This window comes from Microcaecilia unicolor, chromosome 10, assembly GCF_901765095.1.
Source record: "Microcaecilia unicolor chromosome 10, aMicUni1.1, whole genome shotgun sequence".
In the NCBI taxonomy this organism is placed as follows: Eukaryota; Metazoa; Chordata; class Amphibia; order Gymnophiona; family Siphonopidae; genus Microcaecilia; species Microcaecilia unicolor.
Window position 1 is genome coordinate 99,059 of NC_044040.1, and position 27,844 is coordinate 126,902.

At 47.2% G+C, this 27,844-nt stretch overlaps 1 protein-coding gene across 2 annotated transcripts in view; it reads left to right on the forward strand.

Moving 5' to 3' along the window:
• Positions 1-27,844, forward strand: part of LOC115478743 (guanine nucleotide-binding protein G(i) subunit alpha-1) — a 188,392-nt gene that overhangs the window by 54,666 nt on the left and 105,882 nt on the right. For both annotated transcript variants that reach the window (XM_030216312.1, XM_030216313.1), the window contains exon 4: positions 15,809-15,966. In XM_030216312.1, the coding sequence (XP_030072172.1) occupies positions 15,809-15,966 (158 nt within the window). The remainder of the gene's footprint in view (positions 1-15,808; positions 15,967-27,844) is intronic.

A 27,844-nucleotide genomic window follows, 5' to 3' on the forward strand; every position in this document is an offset into this window, starting at 1 on the left:
GTAGATAGAAAAGAGGAGGGGACCAAGAACAGAACCCTGAGGTACGCCGACAGGCAGAGGGAGAGAAGTAGAAGAGGATCCACCAGAGTGAATCAGAGCAAGCCCTTACTAGCCCACCTAAAGGCGTACAAGGACTTTAGTGCTTCCACTTCTTCCACAGGGAGTGTCACATTTAAGGCTTCGGATTTCGACATATTCACTCGAAACCCTGACACTGCTGAATATTCTTCAATATCCCGCAGGAGCCCAGGGAAGGTGGCCAGAGGACAGGTGACAAATAACAGCACATCATCTGCAAATAAGGACAACTTACGTTCCCTCCTCGCTATAGTAATGCCAGTGATCCCCGGATTGGATCTGACCCTGGAAGCAAAAGGTTCCATAACCATGGCAAACAGCAGAGAGAGAGGGCATCCCTGCCTGGTGCCTCTGTGTAAATTGAACATGTCGGAATTACCCCCATTCACTCTAATACATGCTTTAGGCGAGCTATAAAATGCTTGAATCCACCCAAAAAACTGTGGCCCTATCCCAAAGGTGTCCATCACTTTATACATAAATGGCCAGTGCACCCTATCAAGGCCTTTTCGGCATCTAGACTAAGGAGTCACTTTTTTTTTCTTCATTTTTTTGTTACATTTGTACCCCGCGCTATCCCACTCATGGCAGGCTTAATGCGGCTTACATGGGGCAATGGAGGGTTAAGTGACTTGCCCAGAGTCACAAGGAGCTGCCTGTGCCAGGAATCAAACTCAGTTCCTCAGGACCAAAGTCCACCACCCTAACCACTAGGCCACTCCTCCACTCCATAGGCCTTCTCATTCTATTAGCCTGGTACATTAAGTCGACTACACGCCTCATGTTATCCATTGCTTTCCTGTAGGGAACAAAGCCCACCTGGTCAGGATGGATAATCGCTGGGATCAGCGGGCCCAGCCTGTTGGCCAAGACTTCAGCTAGTATCTTAACATCCGCGTTCAGTACCGATATGAGGCGGTAAGAGCTACATTCCGTGTGGTCTTTATCCGCTATCCTCACCTCCAGCATTGAGGCCGGCAGAGACTCCCCCTACCCTATTTGGTTAAACAAGTCAGCCAGAAGTGGGGCCAATTCAGGTGCAAAGTTCTTGTAAAATTCATTAGGGGGCCCATCCAAGCCAGGGGATTTACTAGATGGCAAATGCTGGATAGCTTTTTGGATTTCAACTGGAGTGACTGGCTCCTCGAGAGTTGCCCACGTCGATTTGTCCAGGAGGCAAGGTCACTCTCCGCTAAGTATTCTGCAATGGATTCAGCTGATGGGTTGATCTCTCAGGCGTATAACTCCTGATAAAATTTGCAAAAACACCGCCGTATAGCCTCCAAAAGTATTCAGCGTATCTCCCCTCCCCCCTCTGATGTGGGTTACTGCTGTCTCCACTTTTTGCCTGCGCAGCCTTATGGCCAGGAGGCGGCCTGTTGGAACTCCTTAAATAATTTCTGCCTCTTTTGAGGCATATTCAATCCTTTTACATTGTATGATAAAATCTTTAAGTCCGCACTCATGTCTAAGTAACAAAACTGCTTATGGCGAGCCTTACAAGACAACCCACTTTCTGCAACTGCACCCCCCAAGACCTATAGTATGCGAGTCCATTCCCTCCCTCCCTACTCAGGTCCACTACCCCCCTCCTCCCCGTAACCCAGCGTGGCCCAGACCGCCCAGCCCTCCCCCCGCCCACCTCCCCAATGACCATCAGACAGCCACCAGGGCCCAGATCCCTTCTGAACCTACCCATTCTAAGAACATCCATTGTATGTGGCCCGGTCCCCCAACAACCCCTTAATTAACCCCCCATTCTTCACTCATACCATACCATCACGTCATAAGTACATAAGTAATGCCATACTGGGAAAAGACCAAGGGTCCATCGAGCCCAGCATCTTGTCCACGACAGCGGCCAATCCAGGCCAAGGGCACCTGGCTAGTTTCCCAAACGTACAAACATTCTATACATGTTGTTCCTGGGATTTTGGATTTTTCCAAGTCCGTTTAGTAGCGGTTTATGGACTTGTCCTTTAGGAAACCGTCCAACCCCTTTTTAAACTCTGCTAAGCTAACCGCCTTCACCACATTTTCCGGCAATGAAATCCAGAGTTTAATTACACGTTGGGTGAAGAAACATTTTCTCCGATTTGTTTTAAATTTACTACACTGTAGTTTTATCGCATGCCCCCTAGTTCTAGTATTTTTGGAAAGCATGAACAGACGCTTCACATCCACCTGTTCCACTCCACTCATTATTTTATATACCTCTATCATGTCTCCCCTCAGCCGTCTCTTCTCCAAGCTGAATAGCCCTAGCCTCCTTAGTCTTTCTTCATAGGGAGGTCGTCCCATCCCCGCTATCATTTTAGTCGCCCTTCGCTGCACCTTTTCCAATTCTACTCTATCTTTCTTTAGATGCGGCGACCAGAGTTGAACACAATACTCAAGGTGCGGTCGCACCATGGAGCGATACAACGGCATTATAACATCCTCACACCTGTTTTCCATACCTTTCCTAATAATACCCAATATTTTATTCGCTTTCCTAGCCGCAGCAGCACACTGAGCAGAAGGTTTCAGTGTGTTATCGACGACGACACCCAGATCCCTTTCTTGGTCCGTAACTCCTAACGTGGAACCTTGCATGACGTAGCTATAATTCGGGTTCTTTTTTCCCACATGCATCACCTTGCACTTGCTCACATTAAACGTCATCTGCCATTTAGCCGCCCAGTCTCCCAGTCTCGTAAGGTCCTCTTGTAATTTTTCACAATCTTGTCGCGAGTTAATGACTTTGAATAACTTTGTGTCATCAGCAAATTTAATTACCTCGCTAGTTACTCCCATCTCTAAATCATTTATAAATATATTAAAAAGCAGCGGTCCTAGCACAGACCCCTGAGGAACCCCACTAACTACCCTTCTCCATTGTGAATACTGCCCATTTAGCCCCACTCTCTGTTTCCTATCCTTCAACCAGTTTTTAATCCACAATAGGACATTTCCTCCTATCCCATGACCCTCCAATTTCCTCTGTAGCCTTTCATGAGGTACCTTGTCAAACGCCTTTTGAAAATCCAGATACACAATATCAACTGGCTCCCCTTTGTCCACATGTTTGTTTACTCCTTCAAAGAATTGAAGTAAATTGGTCAGGCAAGATTTCCCCACACAAAAGCCGTGCTGACTCGGTCTCAGTAATCCATGTCCTCGGATGTGCTCTGTAATTTTGTTTTTAATAGCCTCTACCATTTTCCCCGGCACCGACGTCAGACTCACCGGTCTATAATTTCCCGGATCTCCCCTTTAACATTCCCCTCTTAATTACTTCCCCCCAAACATTCAGCAAATATGCATGCAAAAATCTTAAACATAATACATCTGAATATACTGAGAACATGGCAAAACATGGAGGACTCGATAGTCACTATTCCCTAATTACCGCAAAGTTGTCCATCTTCCCTCCGACCACCGCGGAGGTGGAAGAGTTCGAGTTGCAGACCCCGATTATAGTACTTTACCAGAGTTCAGGTCGCTTCTGCCGCGGTTTTTCGTTTTGGGTTGCTCTGCTTAGTGGATTCAGGGATCCGTTGCCATTTTTGTAACTTCGCTTTGGTTGCTGGTGCCACCGCACCTGGAGGCGCCTTGGAAGTCACCAGGCCCGCCACGTGCAGGGATGCCCAAGCTTCGGTTAATGAATAAACTCTGTATTTAACCCCCTTTATAGTAAAATTCAATGAAAAGGGGAAACCCCACCGGTATGGGATCGCTCCATGATTAAAATGTCCAAGCCCGGTTTCAACTGGTGTCTCTGTTGCAAGGTGAACCTCGAGAGGTCCTGATACACAGTTATTTTGCCCCCCCCTCCCCCCCCCCCCCCCCCCCCCCCCCCCCCCCCCCCCCCGAACTCCAGGTCCTGCTTCTTCCTGGCGCAGGCAAGTATTTGCTCTTTGACTTCATATTTGTGAAACCGGGCAATCACATCTTGTGCTCTATTTTCCTGTCGCTGGCCAAGGGCTCTGTGTGCTCTGTCTAGCTCTATCGCCACTGCTGCCGCCTCCGCCGCCCCCAGCAGGTTAGCACATAGGGTCTGCACTATTTGCGGAATGTCCTCCGTCTCACCGCCTTCAGGAACTCCTTGGAACCAGAGGTTATTCCGCCTCCCTCAATTTTCTAGGTCATCCATTTTGATGTAGGTCAGTTCCTTTGTTTTCTGGTCCAATTCTTGCAGTTGCGCCTCATGGGAAGTCAAGGATTCCGCGTGCTCTTCCAGCCGCAGCTCCGCATCCTCAACTCTTCCCCCCAGCTCGCGGAGGTCCAAGCTCAATACCTTCATCCGGTCCAGTATTCCTTCTTTTGATTTTTGAATATCGACCTGGATACCGGAGAGGATCTGGCGAAGTTTGCTCGATACGCCCTTTTTAGCAAGGGGCCTCCGCGATTCCAGCATTGATAGGGCTGATTCTGAGTCAGAGGGTGAGGCCTGCAACATTGCCTCGTGGCGCTTCGGGGTCTTGTTTGTCCCGCCACCGGCAGACTTCTCAGCATCTTTGTTCTGGGCCGATTGCGCTTTGCTCATGGCAAGTCAAGGTTAGTATCTTCGGGGGACACGCTGGATGTTTCCAAAACATCTGATGGCTGCTAATAATAGCTTTTTGTTGTTGCGAGGAACGGGAGCTCTTAAGCTAAGCTGCCATTACCAGAGGTGACGTCACTTCTTCCTTTGTGCCTTATTTTTTGGCTCAGTCGCGTCGTTTGATTTTGCCGAGGTCATTTTTCCTTCCATGTCATCAAAGACACCCAGCGGCTTCAAATGTTGTACTCGGTGCAACGGGACCATCTCAGGTACAGATACCCACGCCTGGTGTATCCAGTGCCTTAGGCCTGACCATAGCCCAGCCGCTTGTAGTCTGTGTCTCTCGAGAAGCCCAATGAGAGAAGCTTTTTGGGGCTTAGTCCAGTCCTTCGACATCGGTACCGAGGTCGGCGGCATTGACAGGATCATCGATGTCGGGAGCAAGGTTAATGGCTGCTCAGAGATCAGTTCACTTTGGGAGCAGTGAGGCGTCGAGTGGGTCTCCACCTGCCTCGAGGCCTGCTGTTATGCAGGCCCCCTGGGACTGCCCTTCGTCGGCCCCGGCCCCAAGGAGACGTGAGGATTCCACATCTTCCTCATTGGTACCAAGGAGTCTTGATGACGGGCGTCGAGCGAAGGCAAAGAAGCACTGTCATTGTTCTCCCTCGACACACTGTACCGGGAGCTCCGGGGCGTTGAGAGAGTCTGTACCCGAGAAGCGTTGGCGCTGAGAGGATCGCTCCCCCTCGATACAGGAGGTGCCAATGCGTTGGTCTCCTAGCAGCCCAGTACCTGCTCCCAAGCCTCCACAGATTCTGACACCGTCCGTTCCACCGACCCCGCAGCCTTCTCCGATGGTGGCTCTTGACGAGCGCAATCGGGCCTTGTTTCCAGAGGGTTCACCTTAGTACGATTAGTTCTTATCGCCTATCTGTGGACAGCCTTTAGTTGTTCGCTTCATGAGAGGTTTGCTTTTTTCAAAGCCCCGGTCAAACCTCCACCAGTGTCATAGGATCTCAATGTTGTCTTCATCCAGCTGATGAAAGCTCCTTTTGAGCCACTGAATTCTTGCTATCTGAAGTACTTGACCTGGAAGGTTGTTTTCTTGGTGGCTGTTACTTCAGCTCGTAGGGTCAGTGAGCTTCAGGCCTTGGGTAGTGCATGCACCTTATATCAAGTTCCATCACAACAGAGTAGTCCTCCGCACGCACCCTAAGTTCTTGCCGAAGGTGGTGTTGGAGTTCCATCTGAACCAGTCGATTGTCTTGCCAACATTTTTTCTCCATTCTCATACCCACCCTGGCGAAAGCAGTTTGCATACCTTGGACTGCAAGAGAGCACTGCCCTCTTACGTGGAGCGGACAATGCCCTTCAGACAGTCTGCCCAGTTGTTTGTTTCTTTCAATCCCAACAGGAGGGGAGTTGCCATCGGAAAAAATTGGCTAGCAGATTGCATTTCCTTCACTTATGCCCAAGCTGGGCTGACTCTAGAGGGCCATGTCATGACTCATAATGTTAGAGCCATGGCTGCGTCAGTGGCTCACTTAGCCTCCATTGAAGAGATTTGCAAGGCTGCAACGTGGTCATCAGTCCACACATTCACATCTCACTACTTCCTTCAGTAGGATACCCAACGCGACAGTCAGTTTGGGCAGTCAGTGCTGCAGAATCTGTTCGGGGTTTAGAATCCAACTCCACCCCCTAGACCCATTTTTGTTCTGTTCCAGGCTGCACTCTCTGTAGTTGTTTATGGTTTCAGGTTAATCTATGTTATGTCCTCGCCATTGCGAGGCCCAATTGACCAATGTTCATTGTTTTGAGTGAGCCTGGTTGCTAGGGATACCCCACATGTGAGAACAAGCAGCCTGCTTGTCCTCGGAGAAAGCGAAGATACTTACCTGTAGCAGGTATTCTCCGAGGACAGCAGGCTTTCTCACAAACCCGCCCACCTCCCCTTTGGAGGAGTTGTTAGTTTATTTGTTTGCTTTTTTACCTAACTGAGGTACACGCTCGTGCGACTGGTGGGAAGTTGACCGCGCATGCGTGGTGCGCACGATTCACACTCCAAAACTCTCTGGCAAAACCTTTTGTTTGTTTTCCTTGCAATATATCCGATTCCTGGGCCAACGCAAATGTCGACCCACATGTGAGAACAATCAGCTTTCTGTCCTCGGAGAATACCTGCTACAGGTAAGTATCTTCGCTTTCCTGAAGTTACTCCTAAGTCTACCACCCCTCAAGCTTAGTTCATGTCCTCTAGTTATACCATTTCCCCGTCTATGGAAAAAATTATTTGTGTAACCTTCTAAGTATTTAAACATATGTATCACATATCCCCTATCCCTTCTTTCCTCTAGGATGTACATATTCAGGTCTTCCAGTCTCTTGTCATACATCTTTTTGTGCAAGCCTTGTACTATTTTTGTCACCTTCCTCTGAACTGCTTCGTCTTTTTACATCCTTAGCAACCTTCAATTTTGACTCCTACTGATATTAGGCTATAATTTTTTCCCTCCATTGTATAGAATTTATTATATACCAACTCAGAAGCAATCAACTCCAGTTAGAGAATCATTTATGGTGGATATTTCATTAGATAGTCTGAACTTGACTGGTATTTTGGAGAAATCACAAGAGGTTGTTGCGAGGATTACCTTGTTAAAGAAGCTTTATTGCGGCTTTATTTCAGGACTAAAGGTTTGAATGTTCTTGGTGGGAAAAGTTTTGATTTTTCCTAATGTGGCGAGGTCCACTCAATCCACACATAGGCAATTTATTTCCCTTTGTCAAGTTATTGATATAGGAGCTAAGTTTCAATTAAGATATCCTTGCAAATGTGTTATTCAATTTGATAATCACACACATGTATTTTATGATGCTTCCCAATTGCAGTTTTTCTTCTAATGAAAGTGTTCTGCTGTTAATGAGACCAGGCCACCTTAGCAATCTGAGCTGTAGCAAAATTGACATTCAGCTTGCTATGTTATTTCTTGTTTTTCTTTATCCCTCTTCTTCCTGGTTTTCGGATTCTTGCCTCTCCCGGTTTTGGACTATGTAGCGTCAGTTCTTTTTAATTTCTTTTGGTGTGATTATTGGATAATTCTTTCCTGTATTGACTCTCTACCTTCAATTTATTTTGGATGTAATATAAAAATGTACATAAAAAAAGTGTAAATAACCTAAATAACAGCATTTACTTGTATATGTACACACATGTGCCTAAATGCAATATTCCACCCATGAGCCTTTTTATAAAATAGCACCTAATGCCATGTCATTAGCAATGGACATTCACATGGGAGGGGTGCATAGTTAATATATGTTGATTATAGACTCCTATATTCTATGAACATTCTTTACAGAGACTGGGCGTCTAAATGGCAGATGACGTTTAATGTGAGCAAGTGCAAAGTGATGCATGTGGGAAAGAGAAACCCGAATTATAGCTACATCATGCAAGGTTCCACGTTAGGAGTCGCAGACCAAGAAAGGCATCTAGGTGTCGTCGATGATACATTGAAACCTTCTGCTCAGTGTGCTGCTGCGGCTAAGAAAGCAAATAGAATGTTAGGTATTATTAGGAAAGGAATGGAAAACAAAAATGAGGATGTTCATGCCTTTGTATCGCTCCATGGTGCGACAGCACCTTGAATATTGTGTTCAATTCTGGTTGCCGCATCTCAAAGAAGAAATAGTGGCATTAGAAAAGGTGCAGAGAAGGGCAACGAAAATGGTAAAGGGGATGGGCCGACTTCCCTAGGAGGAAAGGCTAAAGTGGCTAGGTCTCTTCAGCTTGGAGAAAAGGCGGTTGAGGGGAGATATGATAGAGGTCTGTAAAATGAGTGGAGTTGAACGGGTAGATGTGAAGCGTCTGTTTACGCTTTCCAAAAATACTAGGACTAGGGGGCATGCGATGAAACTACAATGTAGTAAATTTAAAACGAATCGGAGAAAATATTTCTTTACTCAACGTGTAATTAAACTCTGGAATCCGTTGCCAGAGAATGTGGTAAAGGTGGTTAGCTTAGCAAAGTTTAGCAAAGGTTTGGACAGCGCTGCGTACGCCTTGTAGCGCTATAGAAATGCTAAATAGTAGTAGTAGTATTAGTGGGCAGCGTCCTAAAGAAAAAGTCCATAGACCATTATTAAATGGACTTGGGGAAAATCCACTATTTCTGGGATAATCAGTATTTTTTAAATTTATTTTTGTTACATTTGTACCCCTCGCTTTCCCACTCATGGCAGGCTCAGTGTGGCTTACATGGGGCAATGGAGAGTTAAGTGACTTGCCCAGAGTCACAAGGAGCTGCCTGTGCCTGAAGTGGGAATAGAACTCAGTTCCTCAGTTCCCCAGGACCAAAGTCCACCACCCTAACCACTAGGCCACTCCTCCACTCCATAGTATAGAATGTTTTGTACTTTTTTTGGGATCTTGCCAGGTATTTGTGACCTGGATTGGCCACTGTTGGAAACAGGATGCTGGGCTTGATGGACCTTTGGTCTTTCCCAGTATGGCAATACTTATGTACTTACAATCTATGAACATTCTTTAATGATCTAGGTGCAGTCATTTGACACCAGCTCTGTGGCTGGTGAAAATAATAGTTCCTAGGAGATAGGTGTGTTCTCAGCATGTTGTATGTGCATTAGCAAAGTGCCTACTTTTTTTCTTTATAGACTAGTAGGCACGTTGTGCATAGAATTACTTGCTCTCCCTTATCCACATGTTTGTTCACCCCTTCAAAGAAATGTAATAGATTAGTGAGGCAAGATTTCCGTTCACTAAATCCACATTGTCTTTGTCTCATTAATCCATGCTTTTGAATATGCTCAGTAATTTTGTTACATTGGCCACCCTTCAATCTTCTGGTACCCCGCTTGATTTTAAAGATAAATTACATATTATTAACAATAGTTCTACAAGTTCATTGCATCACCGCATCACCAATTCGCTTCATTTCTTTGACGGTGTGAATAAACATGTGGATAAAGGTGAGCCGGTTGATGTTGTGTATCTAGATTTTCAGAATGCTTTTGATAAAGTTCCTCATGAGAGACTCCTGAGAAAAATATAGAGTCATGGAAAAGGAGGCAAGGTTCTGGTGTGGATTAGGATTTGCTTATTGGACAGAAAACGTAGGGTAGGCCATTTTTCTCAAAGGAGGCGCTTTATGTTGGGCTTCCACTTCAAACCTTAAAAAAATGTCAGTACCATCTACTGCTGTTCACCTTCTTTACTGTACCAAGCCTTTCAACTATATCACTCCACTGTTCTCGAAAGGTAACCAACAAGGAGAGGTATTTAATCCGCATAAGCATCAATGTCTGTGCTGCTATTATAATAAGTGAAAAGTACTAGTGCAAAACTATAAAATGAGACAAGGGACAATAATGTGACTTACCCAGCATTTAGCAACGCTTGTACAGGAGAGCTAGTTCAGCTGTGAAACCTTTTTAGTGATTCTCTGGAGTTGGAAGTGGTCCCAATGGACTGGAGGAGTGCAGATGTGGTCCCTCTCCATAAGCTGAAGTGAGGAGGAGGGTAGGAACTGCAGACCAGTATTGGCTATTTTTTTTTACATTTGCATCTTTGCTTTCCTATTTTACCAGCTTTTCTTAGCTTTTTCAGACATTGTTACCTGTCTTCCTCTTTCTGCAATCTCTTGTAGTTTATGAAGGCTAACCTCTTTTCCCTTATATTTCAGCTACTAATTTTGAAAAACAAAGTGACTTTCTTTTTAATTTACTAACACAAAGGTTTGTTGCCTTTAAAATTGCTCCTTCCATAGCATCCTCTCAGATCAATCCAGAGACTTGTGGGTTATGCCCCTCCTCCAGCAGGTTAGATAGAGAGAACACTGAAGTTTCCCTCTAGAGGGCATGTGCAGCCTTCCTGACTTAAGTATTCTCTCTATCTTAGCAGGTAGAAGGAGCATATTGTGCAGCTCTGGATTACAAGGCTCCTATCCCGTTCCCTCTGGTGTGTTGAGCTCTTGATGGGGTTTGAGGTGCTGAGGCACATTTGGGATACACCTGGTGATGCCAGGTCCCTACCCTTCTCCCCCTTTCAGACGAACAAATCTCCAGTAAGGTAGTCTCCTGCCTCTTTAAAAAAAAAAAAAAAAAAGGGACTTACCTTTCTTAAACTGCATTGCCCTGCAAGCAGCGCTGAAAATTTGAGTGCTGGAAAGTCTACCGTTCAGTTTACAGCGAACGTGAGCAGGGCTGACAAGGTGCTGTGAGTAAAACCTTACTTTTACTATGTCTGTGCCGTCGGAGTCTGTGAAGCGCTGTTCGCTCTGTGGGGCGCATAGGTCGGCGTTGCGAGGCTTGCTCGGGGGTAGGAAAGGCCAGCTCTGAGGGAGAAAACCGCGAGTTGGGGCCCGAAGTCAAGCAGCACAACAAGGCAGCTTTGGCGGGAAGCATTAGTCTTTCAACGCGTGCCTCCGCTGGCGCCATGTTTTCTGTTAGGGCGGATAGGCCCGTAACGGCGAATACCACGGGCGCTGAAGGCACGGTTAAGGACAGCGCGGCGGCGGGGTCAGAGAAGCCAGTTTTGGCGGGCTTTTCGCCGGAGTTCATTTTGCTCATGCATGAGGCTTTCTTGCTGCGTGCTGAAGGAGAACGGTAGCCGGCAGCCATTTTAGGTCCTCCGGTGAGGGCAGAGGCGCAGCCGGTTCAGCAGCAGGCCAAACGGGCTCGTGTTGAATTTGAGCAGCCCGTTGCAGATGATCCGGTCCTCCTCGGATCTTGAGGGCGAAATGGGGTCCACAGAGTCAGATCCAGAGGCCCTGGAGGAAGGGGAGATCCCCGCAGCGGAGGGTGATGACCCTACCGCATCGAGGCTCTTCCGGAGGGAGGAGCTTCATTCTCTTATTGTGCAGGCACTGCAAATTTTGGGTCTCTCGGCTCCAGAGCCTTCGGTGCTGGTCGCGCTTAGTGCGTCGATAATGTCAGGCACTAGGGCCCCCCCGAAAGCTTTTTATATACATGACGCTTTGCAAGTTCTAATTCGGGCTCAATGGGAAACCCCGGAGGCTACTTTGAGGGTGGCGCGAGCTATGGGCAAGCTTTGTCCTGTACGGCAGGAAGATTTAGAATCCTTGAGGCTTCCGGTGGTAGATTCTTTGATCACCGCTTTTACCAAAAAGACCGCTTTGCCAGTAGAGGGTGGAGCGGCTCTTAAAGATCCCCAGGAGAAGAAGCTCGAGGCGTCGGTTAAGTCTTCTTTTGAAGTGGCCGGTTTATCTTTGCAGGCTTCTGTGTGTGGTTCGTATGTGGCTAGGGCGTGCCTCTCTTGGGTACAGAAGGCGTCGTTGCCGGAGGACCTGATGGAGTATCTTCCTCTTCTGGAGTCAGGTTTGGCATATTTGGCTGACTTGCTGTATGATATCTTGAGAGCTTCGGCTAAGGGAATTTCTTTGGCTGTGTCGGCTAGATGTTGGATTTGGCTAAAGCATTGGGCCGCGGATCTTCCTTCTAAGTCCCGTTTGGCACGGTTGCCCTTTAAAGGTAGACTGTTGTTTGGTCAGGAGTTAGAACAGATTGTTAAGGACCTGGGTGAGTCCAAGGGCCGTCTTCCTGAGGATAAATCGAGAAGCCAGGTGAGAATCTTCCGTCCACGCTTCAAGGAAGCAAAACCTAGTACTTGATTCTTTTGGGAGGAAGACTTATCAGGCCGCTATGCTCGCTGCCAAGATCCAGTCATACCAGCTGTTCACGAGCATGCATTTGTGGGACTCGATACGTCAACTGTCCAGCTTGGTGGTTGCACTCCCTACGGAGCTGGCTGAGCCTTTTCGCCAGGTGGTCAGGCAGCAGAAGGCAGGTCGCAAGTTTCTGGCCGGGGGTACTTTTGACGTGACATCCAGAATTGCTGCTCAAGGTATAGTGATGCGCAGATTCTCATGGCTGCATGTCTCTGACCTTGATCATTCTGTCCAGCAGCAGATGGCGGATGTTCCTTGCCGGGGGGGACAATCTTTTTGCAGAAAAAGTAGAGATCTAGTTGATCAAATCAATAAGCATAATGATGCTAAGGATTCTCTCTCCCACCGGGCGCCTTCTGCTACTGCCTCTTCATCTAGGAGGTTTTTTGGAGGGAGGAGGAGTGCTCCCTATACTTACTTTAGGCGTAGATACACTCCTGCTTCTTGGCAGCCTGCCCAGGCTCAACCTAGCGCGCTCGTTCTCGTCAACAGCGTGCGACTAAGGCCTATTCTGCTCCCCAGCAAAAGCAAGGGACGGGCTTTTGACTGGCTTCAGTTCAGCATAGCCTCAGTAAAAGTGTCCATTCTGGACGACTTACCAGTAGGAGGGAGGTTGATATTTTTTCACCAAAGGTGGCCTCTCATAACCGACTGGTGGGTTCTTCAAATAGTCTGGTTAGGATACACTCTCAATCTGGAATCCAAACCTCCAAATTGCCCACCGGGAGCTCAATCTTACAGTCCAGCACAAACAGGTACTTGCAGAGGAACTCTCCGCCCTTCTAAAGATCAGTGTGGTTGAACCCTTTCCACCAGGGGAAAAAGGGCTGGGATTCTGTTCCAGGTACTTTCTTGTGCAAAAAAAAAAAAAACAGGGGAGGATGCGTTCCATCCTAGACCTAAGGGGCCTGAACAAATTTGTAGTTCAAGAAAAGTTCAGGATGGTTTCCCTGGGCTCCCTTCCCATAATTCATTCCAAATTCCTCAGCCACAAAAAATGCTGACAACGAGTGCCTCCCTCCTAGGGTGGGGAGCTCATGTAGATGGGCTTCACACTCAAGGAAGCCTGGTCCTTTCAGGAAAAAGGTCTACAGATCAATCACCTGGAAATACAAGTGATCTGGCACGCTCTAAAGGCTTTCAGAGACCGGCTGTCCAATCAAATCATATTGATTCAGACAGACAGTCAGGTTGCCATATATTACACCAACAAGCAGGAGGGCACTGGTTCTCGCCCTCTGTGTCAGGAAGCCGTCCAGATGTGGCTGTGGGTGCGCCGTCATGGCATGTTTCTACAAGCTACTTATCTGGCAGGTGTAAACAGTCTGGCCGACAGGTAGAGCAGGATAATGCAACCTCACAAGAGGTCAATGAACATGGACGTTGTCTGCAAGATCTTCTGAGCATGGGGCACCCCCTCGGTGGATCTTTTTGCCTCTCAGATCAATCACAAAGTCCCTCAGTTCTGTTCCAGGCTTCAGGCCCGTGACAGACTAGCGTCAGATGCCTTTCTCCTACATTGGGGGACAGGCTTTCTGTATGCGTATCCTCCCTTACCTCTAGTAGGGAAGACTGCTGAAACTCAAGCAAGACTGCGGAACCATGATCCTGATTGCACTCTTCTGCCTGCGTCAGACTTTGTTCCCTCTTTTTCTGGAGTTGTCCTGTGAAGAACCGTGGAGATTGGAGTGTTTTCCAACCCTCATCACTCAGAACAAGGGGTCGCTTCTACATCCCAACCTCCAGTCTCTGGCTCTCACGGCCTGGATGTTGAGAGCTTACAATGTGCCTCCTTGGTTCTTTCAGAGGGTGTCTCCAGTCTTGCTTCCAGAAAAGATTCCACAAAGAGGTGTTACTCTTTCAAATGGAGGAGGTTTGCCGTCTGGTGTGACAGCAAGGCCCTAGATCCTCTTTCTTGTCCTACACAGACCCTGCTTGAATACCTTCTACACCTATCAGAATCTGGTCTCAAGACCAACTCCATAAGAGTTCACCTTAGTGCGATTAGTGCTTATCACCATGTAGAGGGTAAACGTATTTTTGGACAGCCTTTAATGCCTTTAATTGCTTAATGAGAGGTTTGCTTTTGTCAAAGCCCCCCGGTCAAACCTCCACCAGTGTCATGGAATCTCAACGTTGTTCTCACCCAGCTGATGAAAGCTCCTTTTGAGCCACTGAATTCCTGCCATCTGAAGTACTTGACCTGGAAAGTCGTTTTCTTAGTGGCTGTTAATTTAGCTCGTAGAGTCAGTGAGCTTCAGGCCTTGGTAGTGCATGCACCTTATATCAAGTTCCATCACAATAGAGTAGTCCTCCGCACGCACCCTAAGTTCTTGCCAAAGGTGGTGTCGGAGTTCCAACTGAACCAGTCTATCTTGCCAACATTTTTTCCCCGTCCTCATACCTGCCCTGGTGAAAGCAGTTTACATACTTTTGGACTGTAAGAGAGCATTGGCCTTTTACGTGGAGTGGACAAAGCCCTTCAGACAGTCTGCCCAGTTTGTTTCTTTTAATCCCAAGAGGAGGAGAGTCGCCATCGGGAAATGCACAGTCTCCAATTGGCTAGCAGATTGCATTTCCTTCACTTATGCCCAAGTTGGACTGACTCTAGAGGGTTATGTCATGGCTCATAATGTTAGTGCCATGGCTGCGTCAGTGGCTCACTTAGTCAGCCTCCATTGAAGAGATTTGCAAGGCTGCAATGTGGTCATCAGTCCACACATTCACATCTCACTACTGCCTCCAGCAGGATACCCGACGCGACAGTCGGTTTGGGTAGTAGGTGCTGCAGAATCTGTTCGGGTTTAGGATCCAACTCCAGCCCCCTAGACCCATTTTTGTTCTGTTCCAGGCTGCACTCTGTTGTTTATGGTTTCAGGTCAATCTATTTTATGTCCTCGCCATTGCGAGGTGCAATTGACCACTGTAAATTGTTTTGAGTGAGCCTGGGTGCTAGGGGTACAGCACATGTGAGAACGAGCAGCCTGCTTGTCCTCGGAGAAGCAAAGATACTTACCTGTAGCAGGTATTCTCCAAGGACAGCAGGCTGATTGTTCTCACAAGCCCGCCCACCTCCCCTTTGGAGTTATTTATTTCTCTATATGCTCTTTGATTAAACTGAAGATAAGTGCTCACGTGATGGGTGGGAAATTAGTCCACGCATGCGCAACGTTTTAAATATTTTGCTTGCAAAATGCTGATTCCTGGGCCAACGTGGACGTCGACCCACATGTGAGAACAATCAGCCTGCTGTCCTCGGACAATATCTGCTACAGGTAAGTATCTTTGCTTTTCATGCAGGTCACAGCTGACTTGAAAATTTGCATACTGTTCTGTTTATTGTAGTCTTTACAAAGATAAAAGCCAGAAGTTCCTTTGCCTTAGTGCAGTTTTAATCATACAGTTGTGTAAGATGCTATAGTTCATTTGTAAGTATGGTTTAACTTGTCTGTTAAAAGCAGAATTTGTTTCTAGTGACTTTTTTCTTTCTGTATAGGATGATGCCCGTCAACTCTTTGTGCTGGCTGGAGCAGCAGAAGAAGGATTTATGACTGCTGAACTTGCTGGAGTTATCAAGAGATTATGGAAAGATGGCGGGGTACAATTCTGTTTCAGTAGATCCAGAGAATACCAGCTTAATGACTCTGCAGCATAGTAAGTACTCATTTTCAGGGCAAAGATTCATAAGAGAGAGTGTTCTTACAGGAAATTGTTTTCAGTGTTCTATATAAATTTAATTAAAATGTAGTTTAAACATTATCAAAATTTTATACAAGTATTGTAAACAGGTGTAAAGGAGGAGGTTTGACGTCTGATGTGACAGCAAGGCCCTAGATCCTCTTTCTTGTCTTACACAGATCCTGCTTGAATACCTTCTACACTTGTCAGAGTCTGGTCTCAAGACCAACTCTGTAAGAGTTCAGCTTAGTGCGATTAGTGCTTATCGCCGTATAGAGGGTAAACCTATCTCTGGACAGCCTTTAGTAGTTCGCTTCATGAGAGGTTTCCTTTTTCAAAACCCCCTGTCAAACCTCCACCGTGCATGGGATCTCAACGTCGTCCTCACCCAGCTGATGAAAGCTCCTTTTGAGCCACTGAATTCCTGCCATCTGAAGTACTTCACCTGGTGGAAGGTCGTTTTCTTGGTGGCTGTTACTTCAGCTCGTAGAGTCAGTGAGCTTCAGGCCTTGGTAGTGCATGCACCTTATATCAAGTTCCATCACAACAGAATAGTCCTCCGCACGCACCCTAAGTTCTTGCCGAAGGTGGTGTCGGAGTTCCATCTGAACCAGTCTATCGTCTTGCCAACATTTTTTCCCCGTTCTCATACCTGCCCTGGTGAAAGCAGTTTACATACTTTGGACTGTAAGAGAGCATTGGCCTTTTACGTGGATCGGACAAAGCCCTTCAGACAGTCCGCCCAGTTGTTTGTTTCTTTTAATCCCAAGAGGAGGAGAGTCACCATCGGGGAAACACACAATCTCCAATTGGCTAGCAGATTGCATTTCCTTCACTTATGCCCAAGTTGGGCAGACTCTAGAGGGTCATGTCACGGCTCATATTGTTAGAGCCATGGCTGCGTCAGTGGCTCACTTAAAGTCAGCCTCCATTGAAGAGATTTGCAAGGCTGCAATGTGGTCATCAGTCCACACAATCACATCTCGCTGCTGCCTCCAGCAGGATACCTGACGCGACAGTCGGTTTGGGCAGTCGATGCTGCAGAATCTGTTCGGGTTTAGGATCCAACTCCAGCCCCCTAGACCCATTTTTGTTCTGTTCCAGGCTGCACTCTGTTGTTTATGGTTTCAGGTCAGTCTAGGTTATGTTCTTGCCATTGCGAGGCACAATTAACCACTGTTCATTGTTTTGAGTGAGCCTGGTTGCTGGGGATACCGCACATGTGAGAACAAGCAGCCTGCTTGTCCTCGGAGAAAGCGAAGATACTTACCTGTAGCAGGTATTCTCCGAGGACAACAAGCTGATTGTTCTCACAAACCCACCCACCTCCCCTTTGGAGTTATTGTTTATTATTTGCTTTTTGATTAAACTGAGCGGGAACGCGTATGCGACGGGCGGGAAGTCGTCTGCGCATGTGCGGTTCGCGCGCTAGAAGGCTCTGGCAAAACTTTTTAAATTTTGCTGTAGAAAAATTTGCTGTTTCCTGGGCCGCCGCGGACGCCGACCCACACGTGAGAACAATCAGCCTGCTGTTCTCGGAGAATACCTGCTACAGGTATGTATCTTTGCTTAATCCACTGCATTATTTAGAGTCTGCCAGCATACATGCTATGGAGCTGTGATGGCCAGCACAGCTAATGGAGTTAGAGTTCAAGGTGAACTACAGGCCTGGGAAGACCAAGCAAGTGACTGATGCATTGAAGATCTGGAGCCAAACTTACTTCTCATAAAAGCAGTGGAAGTGAGAAACCGTTTATGGCTGAGGTGGCGTTCCAGGGAACTGAGTCAGAAGTTCCAAAAACCAAGTGCGTTCGACAATTTGCAAGTGTCGGATGGGCTGAATTAAGAATACTACAGAAGGAAGATCCAGAACTCCAGTGGGTGTTGTCATCTCGGTTCCAGTACTCTAGTTGATATCAGTCGGTGGTCTCTTGAACAGAAAAAAAACTTTGGTGACAGAGAGCTAGACTGTACCATGAACAAGGATTGTGGATCTGAAAAAATCACTGACCCCAGAGATGGCATGGATATTAAATAGTTCATCTGGCTGAGGAGATCACACTCAAAGACCTGTGGAAAGACTATTATTGGCCAGGCATGGGTCAAGATGTTAGTGGTTGGATAACAGAGTGCCAGCGCTGCATATTAGCCAAAGACCTATTCACCAAGGAAGGAACACAGTATATATATATTTTTTCAAGCCCTTTATCCGCTAGAAATACTGGCAATAGACTTTCATGTTAGAAGCTAGTAGTAATGGAATGGAACATGTGCTAGTACTCAGACATGTTCACACGACTTACAGTATCTGTGACTACACAGCACCAGACTGCAAGAACAACCGCAAGGGTGGTGGTTCAGCACTGGATATTGTGTTATGGGTGTCTGGTGCAGTTGCATTCAGAACAGGGCCGGAGCTTTGAGTCAGAAGTAATCTAAGAACTCTGCAAAATGTATAGAATCCGGAAGAGCTGAACAACACCATATAACCCGCAAGGGCATGATCAATATGTATGTTTCAACTGGACAATACTTAATATGCTGAGAGCACTTGAGAGAAAAGAAGCGGAAATGGGCGGAGCATCTGCCAGAACTCGGTTTGGTATACAACAGCAGCATACACAACTCAACTGGATACTTACTGTTTGATAGATATTTCAGATTACCGCATGACTTACAAGTCAAGTTTAAAGAGGCTGAAGTTAGAAAATTAGACAACTGGGTTCATCTTCTGGAGCAGCTGAAAGACTCCCTGGAAATCGCTCAACAGGAATCTGCGCAGAAAGAGGTTGTTCGACAGGCACTCCAGGGGGGCATTGATCTCGAAGAGTGGCTGTGTGTTAACTGAGAGATAACAAGTTCCGGGGCCGTAAAAGGATACGGGATAAGTGGGAAGATATACCCTATAAAGTAGTACATGTGTTTGAACCAGAAGGCAGCACATATAAGATCAAGGATTCTGCAGGCTATTATAAAGTTGTGCACAGGAATAATTTAAAAGTGTTAACTGCATCAATGTTACATGCTTTCCCAGATAGGGTCTATACTAGGCCTCAGGAACAAGACACAGACCAAAACACATATCAAGATGGTGATACAGGTTTGAATGAAATGGAGACAGCATGGTTTTTTTTTTATAGAGGACCCTGATCCTGTTACAGAGGAAAGGGTGTTGGTAAAATCTAGTGATATGCCTGAGCTGGAAGATGAAAACTTAGATCCCATTTCTACTAGTCCTAGTGCTAGTCAGTCCAGGCCTAAATGAGGGAATCGAGGAAAATCAAGTTATTGGAGTGATTTTTATTATGCTCTAAGTAACTATAAAGTGTGTGGTGTGTGTGTGGTTGTGGAATGTTGGGGTTAACATTCGCTTAGAGGAGATGAGTGTAAGGGGTTCAACATTTTTTTTTAATGAAATAAAAGCCACTTACCTGGGCTTTGCAGGGTTCTGGGCTGACAGGAGCTGGCATGGGGCGGAGTCACGGGTGCCCGCGAACCCGCACTCAGTAGCTGCAGGGTATTTTCGGTGTTCAAGGGGGTGCAGAGTGATGGTTTGCGGTTGTGATCTGGTGCTGCGGTGGTCCTGGGTACCAGGGCTGTGGGAGACATACTTTTGGCGCATGTGTGATCAGTGCACATGCGCGGAGGTGGGAGTAAGGTCCCTCTGAGGGGAGGGATAGCAAAGCAGCGAGTTTAAAAGCCTGAATGTGTTCAGCGCGAAAGCGCCGTAAAAAGGAGTGCCCTGATTGATTAGCTGACCCAGCAACAAAGGTGGGGAGAGAGAGAGTCCCCAGATGTCAAGGGCGCAAAAAACACCCAAAGAAATGGCCATGTTTGGTTAATGAGTGCCCAGCAACAGGGGGTGGGGGGTGGGCTGGAGTAAGTGGTGTGCAGAGTGCGCATGCACAGAGATGGAGCCCAGTAGCAGGGGAAAGGCTTTCAGCACCACACAGTCGCATCTAGCGTGGCTGAATTTTTAAAAGTCCCCTGTGCTTTTTCAGGCTCGGGCGCAGTCGAGCAGTCCGTGGTTGACTGAGATGCTGCAAGGCAGAGTGGCTATTGTGGTGAGAGGTGAGGGATGACAGTGAGGCGGTACTAATGCTGGGGACTGTCAGGATATTTATGCAGCAGATAGTGGTGTGCTGGATGGCCTGAACTGGAGGACTTTAAAGGCTCAGAAGCTGAAAAGGTATTGTGTATGTGTGTGTGTGTGTATGTATGTATGTGTGTGGCATTGAAGGAAGTGAAACTAGGAAATCAAGTACGCTAGCGTTTAACTATAGAAAAGGTGATTACGACAAAATGAGAAAAATGGTGAAAAAAAGACTGAAAGGAGCAGCTCGCAGAGTAAAAAACTTGCATCAGGCGTGGATGCTGTTTAAAAACACCATCCTGGAGGTTCAGGACAAATATATTCCACGTATTAGAAAAAAGGGAAAAAAGACTAAACGTCAGCCGGCGTGGCTAAACAGTAAGATAAAGGAAATCATTAGAGCCAAAAAACAATCCTTCAGAAAGTGGAGAAGAGAACCAACTGAAAGTAACAGGATAGATCATAAGGAATGCCAAGCCAAATGCAAAGCGGAGATAAGGAGGGCAAAAAAGGACTTTGAGAAGAAATTAGCGTTGGAAGCAAAAATACATAGTAAAAATTTTTTTAGATACATTAAAAGCAGGAAACCGGCCAAAGAGTCGGTTGGGCCGCTGGACGAAAATGGTGTTAAAGGGGCGATCAAGGAGGACAAAGCCGTAGCGGAGAAATTAAATGAATTCTTTGCTTCGGTCTTCACCGAGGAGGATTTGGGGGGGACACCGGTGCCGGAAAGAATATTTGAAGCGGGGGAGTCGGAGAAACTAAACAAATTCTCTGTAACCTTGGAGGATGTAATGGGTCAGTTCAGCAAGCTGAAGAGTAGTAAATCACCGGGACCTGATGGTATTCATCCCAGAGTATTAATAGAACTAAAAAATGAACTTGCGGAGCTACTGTTAGAAATATGCAATCTGTCCCTAAAATCGAGTGTAATACCGGAAGACTGGAGGGTAGCCAATGTTACTCCGATTTTTAAGAAGGGTTCCAGAGGAGATCCGGGAAATTATAGACCGGTGAGTCTGACGTCGGTGCCGGGCAAGATGGTGGAGGCTATTATTAAGAATAAAATTGCAGAGCATATACAAAAACATGGACTGATGAGACAAAGTCAGCACGGATTTAGTGAAGGGAAGTCTTGCCTCACCAATCTAATGCATTTTTTTGAGGGGGTAAGCAAACATGTGGACAATGGGGAGCCGGTTGATATTGTATATCTGGATTTTCAGAAGGCGTTTGACAAAGTGCCGCACGAAAGACTCCTGAAGAAATTGCAGAGTCATGGAATCGGAGGTAGGGTATTATTATGGATTAAGAACTGGTTGAAAGATAGGAAGCAGAGAGTAGGATTGCGTGGCCAGTATTCTCAGTGGAGGAGGGTAGTTAGTGGGGTCCCGCAGGGGTCTGTGCTGGGTCCGTTGCTTTTTAATGTATTTATAAATGACCTAGAGATGGGAGTAACTAGCGAGGTAATTAAATTCGCCGATGACACAAAATTATTCAGGGTCGTCAAGTCGCAGGAGGAATGTGAACGATTACAGGAGGACCTTGCGAGACTGGGAGAATGGGCGTGCAAGTGGCAGATGAAGTTCAATGTTGACAAGTGCAAAGTGATGCATGTGGGTAAGAGGAACCCGAATTATAGCTACGTCTTGCAAGGTTCCACGTTAGGAGTTACGGATCAAGAAAGGGATCTGGGTGTCGTCGTCGATGATACGCTGAAACCTTCTGCTCAGTGTGCTGCTGCGGCTAGGAAAGCGAATAGAATGTTGGGTGTTATTAGGAAGGGTATGGAGTCCAGGTGTGCGGATGTTATAATGCCGTTGTATCGCTCCATGGTGCGACCGCACCTGGAGTATTGTGTTCAGTACTGGTCTCCGTATCTCAAAAAAGATATAGTAGAATTGGAAAAGGTACAGCGAAGGGCGACGAAAATGATAGTGGGGATGGGACGACTTTCCTATGAAGAGAGGCTGAGAAGGCTAGGGCTTTTCAGCTTGGAGAAGAGACGGCTGAGGGGAGATATGATAGAAGTGTATAAAATAATGAGTGGAATGGATCGGGTGGATGTGAAGCGACTGTTCACGCTATCCAAAAATACTAGGACTAGAGGGCATGAGTTGAAGCTACAGTGTGGTAAATTTAAAACGAATCGGAGAAAAGTTTTCTTCACCCAACGTGTAATTAGACTCTGGAATTCGTTGCCGGAGAACATGGTACGGGCGGTTAGCTTGACGGAGTTTAAAAAGGGGTTAGATAGATTCCTAAAGGACAAGTCCATAGACCGCTATTAAATGGACTTGGAAAAATTCCGCATTTTTAGGTATAACTTGTCTGGAATGTTTTTACGTTTGGGGAGCGTGCCAGGTGCCCTTGACCTGGATTGGCCACTGTCGGTGACAGGATGCTGGGCTAGATGGACCTTTGGTCTTTCCCAGTATGGCACTACTTATGTACTTATGTGTATTGGTTGTGTGCATGGTTCTAGAGCTCTGAAGAGTGGTTGTGGTATGAGTGACTGATTATTATTCTTTTTGCAAAATGTTGATTAGAAATCTGTTACTCTAAAAATGGATAAAGTTTATTTCTGAAATGTGTGAAGATGTGGCATGTGCAGGGCTTAGAACCCTCACGTGCTCGAGCCTGGTAGAACATGTGATTTCACCAGAGAAAATAGCAGTTGGTCAGTGGGAGAGACCTGGAGAGAGAGGGGCAAGTGTGGCTGCAATCTAGGTTTTTAACAGAATTTAGGGGAAAGAAGAGGTCAGAGTTCTCTAATTCTATGATTTTCAGTAGTGTGGGAGACTAAGGGTGCTGATTCTGTGTGAAAGGGGAAAGAAAACTTCTGTCTTTAGAGAGTGAGAAAAAGGTTTATTTCAGTTGATGTAAGAGCTTCTAAAAAGGGTCTGAGGAGCTTGAGACTTTAGAGAAACAATATTCCCCTAAAGGATATGACCAAGCATTATTTGAGAAAGCTATTTCATGATTTTGCTTTAGAGGGAAACTGGAGTCTTAAGATGCTGGGTTTAAACCTGCTTCTGGGGAAATGTAACTTCAGGAAAGAACTGTGTTTTGAGAGTAATTTCTGAGTTTTCCCTGGATTTCTTGAGTGCAAGGGAAAATCACAGCTGAAAGCAGTTTAGAATATTCAGTGCTGTGTTGAAGCAAAAGTGATCCATAGGTTGAAGCAGCTTCAGAATGTTCAGTGCTGCATAGGGATCAGCACTGCATAGGAACTACAGAGGCAGCTTGGAATCTGAGCAGGGCTGGATGCTGCCTAGAGATTGACTGAGCCTGAGACTTGTCATTTTGTTAATTTATGGTGTCTCAAGGAAAAAAAGGTTTGTGTGCTGCACTGATGTGATTGAGTGCTGCTGAAGGAGAACTGCTCAGAGTGCATCAAAAGATCTTAGCGGGTTTTTGGAAAATAGAGCAGGGACAAATAATTATATTTTGCTTCCTAATTAGCTAACATGGCCTTACCACCCAAGAAGATACTGACTTAGAGCTTACACACACAGAGAGTTTAGGGTCTTGCTCCTTTGTTTATGTTGAGGTTAGTAGGTCCTGAGAACACCTGAATAGAAGAGATTCCAAGGGACATATCTGGAGACTGGTCCAGCTGCTGAGGAACCCATGGTACCCACTACAAGAAAGCACTGGAGCCAGTGAAGGTTTTTATTTTTATTTTGTTGCTGGTTTTTTTGTTTGTTTTTGTTTTTTTTTAAATCGCCAATATTTGGCTGCATTTTAATGGCCATTGGGCCAGGTTAGAGAGATACTTAAAAGCCATAGTTGGGAAGTTTCTGCCAAAAACACAAATGTTATGAAAATTTGCCATCTCTCATCAAAGAAAAGCATACTCTCAGGACTCTGAGCAAATTTTGCAGTTTATTAGATCTGTGCACAGAGAGACAAACCATCAGGGTAGAAATTCTGATGTCTGGCTAAAAACTCTCAAATGCTGACTTCCTTGTCATCAAGCAGATGAAGCCATTACGTATGGGTTGTGTCCATCAACCAGCAGGGGGAGATAGAGAGCTCCACTGTCTCTTCAGTATTCTCTATCTCCCCAAGCAGGGTGGCTGCAGCTTCTTCGAGCTCCATCAAAAATCTGCCTGGGGGTGGCTCCTGGCTTGCCAGTTGTTAGCCGGGGTGTTAGAGGCTATAGCAGCTTCATTTTGAAGGCACATAGGTTAGCCCTTTCCCTGCCTTACCCATGCCCCCGTGGATGTGGACATATTAGCTTGCTTTTCCCTGTCCTTTCCCACTCAGTGGATGCAGGCACATTGGTTCGCCTTTCCCTGCCTTTCCCGCACATCTGAGCCTCCGGAGTTCTTATTACCTCTGCTTTCCTCACAGCGTTAAAAAAAAAAAAAAAAAAAAAAAAATGGAACAGAGGTTTTCCTTTGATTATACTATGGGACCGGAGCTGTGATACTCGGTCCGGTGAGGTAAGAGTGTTTTCTAACTCCTCCGGGGTGGGCCCGCGATCGGGGCGTTTTTGGCGTGAAACCGCCATTTTGAATTTTCCCGCCGTTTTTGGCGATGGCTGCAGAGAATGTAAAGCGCTGTTCCCGGTGTGGCAAGCGCAAATCAGCAGTGGGGCTCTGTAAATCGTGCTGTACCAGGTGTAAGAGCCGGCCCGAACATGGCGAGTGATGATTCTTCCCGCTCAGAGCTGGCAGCGGACGCCATTTTGAATTCTCCGCATGGCGCGGCCTCCGTAGAGACGGAGAGCCCTGAGCCCGGGGGGGGGGGGGGGACCTCGAATTGAGGCTATTCAGGGAGCGGTTAGCCCCGGACGGGATCTGGGTGCCCAGGGCGAGTTTTTCTCCCTTGATTTTGTGTTGTTATTGCATAAACCATACATGCTGAAAAGAACTCTCCCTCAAGGGTCGTCTGAGGCCCCTTCTATTGTCCCCCCCCTGGTGGATTCTGGCCTGGGACTGCCCGCTGAGGCTATTTTCCCTGATAACTGGCATAAAGAAAAGCGTAGAAGGGCTAATTCCCTTCAGATTGTGGTGCACCTCCTTTTTCCCCCCTGTGGTCGGGCTGTGAGGATTCGGAGAGTTCTGGCAGGCCTTCGTGGTCTGAGGAGCCAGAGTCAGGTGCAGAATTACCACAGGATCTGGATGATCCCTCCGCGGTGAGGGTTTTCCACCGTGATGAGCTGCCAGCGCTTATTTCAGATGCCCTACAGGTCCTTTCTATTGAAGAGCCTGACAGTGGCACGGCCTCCTCTGTGAATCCTAGGATGGCTAGTACCAAAAAGCCTGCTCAAGCCTTTCCTTTGCATGACTCCATCCAAGAGCTTATTTCCGCTCAGTGGGCTGACCCCGAGGGACCTTTGAAAGTTTCCAGGGCTATGGGGCAATTATACCCTCTGCGTGAGGAGCATTTGGCTCGCTTTGCAATGCCTAAAGTAGATGCCCTAGTCACCGCGGTGACAAAGAGAACTACCCTCCCTGTGGAAGGAGGAGTTGCCCTGAAGGATATACAAGACCGTAGGCTGGAAGCAGCATTTAAACGGTCCTTTGAAATTGCAGGTCTTACTGTTCGGGCGTCTGCATGCAGTTGTTATGCTGCTAGAGCCCTGATGGCGAACCTATGACACGCGTGTCAGCACTGACACGCGTAGTCATTTTCGATGACACGCGGCGGCGCCGCAGTGTGGTCCGCCCAGTGCTCCCCTGCTCGCTCCCTGCTGTTTGCACCGATCCCTGCCTGGTAAAACTTATTTTTTCGCGAACCGGCAGACTGAAGAAATAAAACAAACAGCTGACAGGCTTGCCTCCTTCGATCGCGTCGGCCGCTTCCTTTCCCTGCATTCTGAGCGCGTCCCGCCCTCCTCTGATGTCATTTCCTTTCCTCGAGGGCGGGACACGCTGAGAATGCAGGGAAAGGAAGCGGCCAACGCGATCGAAGGAGGCAAGCCTGTCAGCTGTTTGTTTTATTTCTTCAGTCTGCCGGTTAGCGAAAAAATAAGTTTTACCAGGCAGGGATCGGTGCAAACAGCAGGGAGCGAGCAGGGGAGGGTGAGCAAGTGGGGCTGGGGGTTGTGTGGCCAATTGGGGCTGGGGGGTGTGTGTGGGCAAGTAGGGCTGGGTGTGTGTGTGGGCAAGTGGGGCTGGGGGGTGTGTGTGTGGGCAAGTGGGGCTGGGGTTTGAATGATCTCAGGGGCAGGTGGAGGCTGGGGCGAGTCACTGGACATTGAAGGGAGGGGGAGGATAGGGGGCAAAAGAGAATCGCTGGACATGGAGGGGATGGGATAGTAGGGCAGGGGAGAGAGGAGAATGGAGAATTGCTGGACATGGATGGAAGGGGAAGGCAGGGAAGAGAGAATTGCTGGACTTGGATAGGAGAGGAGGGCAGGGGAGAGAGGAGAATCACTGGACATGGGAGGGGAGGGGAGCGGAGACATGCTGGACATGGATGGAGGGGAGGGAAGATAGGAAGGAGATGCACATGGATGGGATGGCAGGAGAGGAAGGAGAAATGCTGGAAATGGATGGAGAGGAGAGCAGGAGATAGTGGAGAATTGCTGGACATGGATGGATGTAGGGGTTGGCGGGGAGAGAGGAGAAATGCTGGACATGGAAGAAGAAAGGAGGAAAGTAAAGAAATAAATGGAAAGAAAGCTCTGGAAACGGAGTTAAGAGAACAGATAGAGAGCAGCAGAATCAGACACTTGGACCAGTATGGATAGAAAACAGTCACCAGACAACAAAGGTAGAAAAAAATTATTTTATTTTCATTTTAGTGTTTGGAATTTGTCCAATTTCAGAATTTACATCTGTTGTCTTATTTTGCACTGGGTATACTGGAGCTGTAACATCTTACAGAAATGATTTATAATGAAAAAAAATCACAAGTTATTGTTTTTCTCCTATACTAGTATATTTTCAATGATGTCTGTTTATATGCGCCATGGCTGATATAAGGGGTGTGGCTAATGTGAGTGTGGCTATCATAGGGGTGGAGCCATATGTGGTGACCCCACCCATAATGAGTACCGGCACCTTTTTTTCTACAAAAAATGCACTGGGTCCGCCCTCCCTCCTCGCTCCCGGAAACTAACCTTAAAGCCTCCTTTCACGTCGCAGCAGCAGGGCAGGCCACTCCTTCCTTCCGTGTCCCGCCCTCGCCTGGCGTAACGTCCGCGAGGGCGGAGCACAGAAGGAAGGAGGAGAGGTCTGCCCTGCTGCTGCTTGCTGCGACATGAAAGGAGGCTTTAAGGTTAGTTCTGGGCCCGGTAGCGGGTGGAGGGGGGGGCCCAGCGACCTCGGGTGGGCAGCGATCTCGGGTAGGGGGGGGCCCGGGGGCGGTCCTAGTAGCAGTGATTTTTCTCGAAGTGACACACCACCCGAGTTATGCTCGGTTTTTTGGCGAATTTTGACACATCAAGCTCAAAAGGTTGCCCATCATTGTGCTAGAGCCTGCCTGGCGTGGTTGCAACAGGCAGTGGAACAACCCGGAGATGGAGCGGAGCCCTTCTCGGATGTGGCTCCGCGTCTGGAGTCGGCCTTGTCCTTTTTGGCTGATGCCCTTTATGATATTGTCAGAGCTTCGGCTAAACAAATGGCAGTAGCAGTGGCGGCTCGCCGTCTTATTTGGCTACAACATTGGGCAGCGGACATGGCCTCTAAGCAAAGGTTGGTGAAGTTGCCCTTTCAAGGCCTTCTATTTGGTGAGGAGTTGGAAAAAAAAATTGTTAAAGGCCTGGGAGATCCTAAACCCCAGCACTTGCCTGAAGATAGGCCG